Source organism: Oncorhynchus keta, unplaced genomic scaffold, assembly GCF_023373465.1.
Source record: "Oncorhynchus keta strain PuntledgeMale-10-30-2019 unplaced genomic scaffold, Oket_V2 Un_contig_17648_pilon_pilon, whole genome shotgun sequence".
Taxonomy (NCBI): domain Eukaryota; kingdom Metazoa; phylum Chordata; class Actinopteri; order Salmoniformes; family Salmonidae; genus Oncorhynchus; species Oncorhynchus keta.
The window spans coordinates 60001-63765 of NW_026280517.1; the positions used below are offsets into that span (position 1 = coordinate 60001).

General features: G+C 43.7%; 1 protein-coding gene across 1 annotated transcript in view; it reads right to left on the reverse strand.

Moving 5' to 3' along the window:
• cmtm6 (CKLF-like MARVEL transmembrane domain containing 6) overlaps window positions 1-2896 on the reverse strand; it is a 4529-nt gene extending 1633 nt beyond the window's left edge. Inside the window, exons 1-3 of the mRNA XM_052503692.1 lie at window positions 2475-2896; window positions 1522-1620; window positions 1-1333 (exon numbers count right to left, since the gene is read on the reverse strand). The exon at window positions 1-1333 is cut by the window's left edge and continues 1633 nt beyond it. Coding sequence (XP_052359652.1) covers window positions 1169-1333; window positions 1522-1620; window positions 2475-2603 — 393 coding nt within the window. The 5' untranslated portion in view covers window positions 2604-2896 and the 3' untranslated portion in view covers window positions 1-1168. The remainder of the gene's footprint in view (window positions 1334-1521; window positions 1621-2474) is intronic.
• Window positions 2897-3765: the final 869 nt, after the last annotated feature.

A 3765-nucleotide genomic window follows, 5' to 3' on the forward strand; every position in this document is an offset into this window, starting at 1 on the left:
ACTTTCCGAAATGGATATGAATGCTTTGGGTTTGACTGTAAATTACTGGATAAATATTGTTCTTCAACTCCCAAACCATTTTTTAGAGAGAGATTAGATACAGAATTTTGCATAGCTGGAGCCATCTTGATAAGATGCAATTGCAAGTATAGATATGTGCTCATCCCAGTAACACTGAGAAATGCAGTAATGACAGTCAGTGGTAAGGCAATACAGTGATCTTAAAATCTCATAATAGTCTATTCCAGGACTCTCCAACCCTGTTCCTGGAGAGATACCCTCCTGTAAGTTCACTCCAACCCCGTTCCTGGAGAGCTACCCTCCTGTAGGTTCACACTCCAACCCCGTTCCTGGAGAGCTACCCTCCTGTAGGTTCACACTCCAACCCCGTTCCTGGAGAGCTACCCTCCTGTAGGTTCACACTCCAACCCCGTTCCTGGAGAGCTACCCTCCTGTAGGTTCACACTCCAACCCCGTTCCTGGAGAGCTACCCTCCTGTAGGTTCACACTCCAACCCAGTTCCTGGAGAGATACCCTCCTGTAGGTTCACACTCCAACCCTAATCTAACACACCTGATTTTAATAATTACATGGTTATACACTGAACCAGATTAGTTACAACTGGGGTTGGAGTGAAAAGCTACAGGAGGATAGCTCTCCAGGAACAGGGTTGGAGTGAAAAGCTACAGGAGGATAGCTCTCCAGGAACAGGGTTGGAGTGAAAAGCTACAGGAGGATAGCTCTCCAGGAACAGGGTTGGAGTGAAAAGCTACAGGAGGATAGATCTCCAGGAACAGGGTTGAAGTGAAAAGCTACAGGAGGATAGCTCTCCAGGAACAGGGTTGGAGTGAAAAGCTACAGGAGGATAGATCTCCAGGAACAGGGTTGGAGAGCCTTGGTCTATTTTTATCAATGAGTGGTCCCATTCCCAAGCAGGTCCATGGTCCAAGGAAACAGAATGTATACAACACAGACCATGTCTCCTACAAAAATGGTCCCACTGCTGAGAATAAAAGCTCTGAATAAGATGTTAAAACTACTGGAGATGTCTTTCCTTCCTTTAAGCAGATATAAGGTGGCCCTCTGATAGTCTTAGTGTGTTGCGTGTTTGCGTGTGTAAATGTGGGAGAAAGAGATACCAGGGCTACACTCGTTAGGTATCCTGGGTCTAGTCTGCTTCGTTCTGTTCCCTGTTGAGTTTCTCAGCCTCTGCCACAGGAGCCCCGCCGTTGCTTGCAGCTTGCTGGTTGGTCTTTTTAAAAGGAAAACCCCTGGTCTTCACAAACCAGCCAGCATCCACCAGGAATGCAACAGTGGCTAGGAAGCCAAATGCCTGAAAATAAATAGTAATAAGTTATTACTAAGTATTAACATTAGTAAAACATCTTGTAACAAACTAACAAAAAGGTTCTCCTTTCAATCTAAACCCAGCTTGGTTTGGGCTCATTTTGTCTTCATTTGAAAAAACAGTAACCAGGACCCTGAGGTATGAGGACAGTCTGAGTAAAGATGTTCATTTACCACAGCAGCATTCTCCAGGTCAGTTCCACCATTATCTGAGGCAAACACGATGGAGGCGATGAGGAAGAATGCAGCCATCAAAGCTGTGTACACAAAGTCCTGTAAGAGATAAGTCAGCATGGTTATATACACCAGCATACATTTAAATGGGAATACAAGTATCCTCACACACACACAAAGTCCTGTAAGAGACAAGTCAGCATGGTTATATACACCAGCATACATTTAAATGGGAATACAAGTATCCTCACACACACACACAGTCCTGTAAGAGACAAGTCAGCATGGTTATATACACCAGCATACATTTAAATGGGAATACAAGTATAAATCACACACACACACAGTCCTGTAAGAGATAAGTCAGCATGGTTATATACACCAGCATACATTTAAATGGGAATACAAGTATCCTCACACACACACAGTCCTGTAAGAGATAAGTCAGCATGGTTATATACACCAGCATACATTTAAATGGGAATACAAGTATCCTCACACAGCATACATTTAAATGGGAATACAAGTATCCTCACACACACACACAGTCCTGTAAGAGACAAGTCAGCATGGTTAGTACAAGTATCCTCACACACACACACAGTCCTGTAAGAGACAAGTCAGCATGGTTATATACACCAGCATACATTTAAATGGGAATACAAGTATCCTCACACACACACACAGTCCTGTAAGAGACAAGTCAGCATGGTTATATACACCAGCATACATTTAAATGGGAATACAAGTATCCTCACACACACACACAGTCCTGTAAGAGACAAGTCAGCATGGTTATATACACCAGCATACATTTAAATGGGAAAACAAGTATCCTCACACACACACAAAGTCTTATGAATGATAAACATACAAATGTTAGGCAGGTCAGTGGGCCTCATTTATCAACATATGTGTATATTCACACACACACACACACACAGAGTACTCACCAGGGAGGGCCAGCAGCTGATGCCCACTCTCTTGTGCAGGGTGGTAGCGAGGAGGATGAGGAGGAGAGCTGTGAAGAGGAAGGCTGTGCAGCTGACAAACTCAAAGAAGTACAGTGGAGAGCAGCTCATACAGTTCGTCACTACCTCTTCAAGAATGAAGGCCACAAACGACAGGAGCTGAGGACACAAGTCAAAACTAACTGATCATGTACTACCCCAGTCTCAACAACAGATGGCACTGTAGTATTACCAGAGTTAAAAAATATATTTTTTCTTTGAACCTTCATTTAACTAGGCAAGTCAGTTAAGAACAAATTCTTATTTTCAATGACAGCCTAGGAACAGTGGGTTAACTGCCTGTTCAGGGGCAGAATGACAGATTTGTAACTTGTCAGCTCTGGGATTTGAACTTGCAACCTTTCCGGTTACTAGTCCAATGCTCTAACCACCCTGCCACTTACCCTAAATGGGAAGTTGTGTTTTTTGTCTCAGGGTTAAAACAGGTTAGAGGTAATTTAGTGTCATCAAACATGCTTGAGTACTGATGAACTCAGGATTTTGTCTTCTGATGCTATATTTATATGTTGTGCCAATATAGTGACATCAGTAGAGTTGACTGAAGAATTGAGTGACTATCATAGCCCTATGTAAATGAGGGTATATGTAAATGTCTAAATATTTCATGCATTGTTCAGAGTTGGGCTTGGAGGAAGGGACAACTCTTTAATGTAATCTTCACAATGAGAGGATTCTTCTGGTGTGACCATCACAGTGTTCTTAAAAGCTCATCACAGCGTGATGGAAGCACCACATACTGGCTCTATTCATACCGCACCACACACAAAATAGCTTTTATTGTTGCCATTAGAACGGTGACCAACTAAAGGATCCACCCCTTTACAACACCCACAGACCCCATTTTGATTTCTCAATAGCCACTACTAATAAATATTCCTAAGAAAGGCCACAAGGCCAGCAAAAACACACTTTAACTGACTCATGCGGTTCCTGTTTTTTGTTTTCGTTTCCTTATCGATTGTTTGGAAGGAACAGGCCAGACAGCATACTGCTCTGAGGATCTGTCCCCACGCCAGACAGCATACTGCTCTGAGGATCTGTCCCCACGCCAGACAGCATACTGCTCTGAGGATCTGTCCCCAAGCAGGACAGCATACTGCTCTGAGGATCTGTCCCCACGCCGGACAGCATACTGCTCTGAGGATCTGTCCCCACGTCCCCAGACAGCATACTGCTCTGAGGATCTGTCCCCACGCCAGACAGCATACTGCTC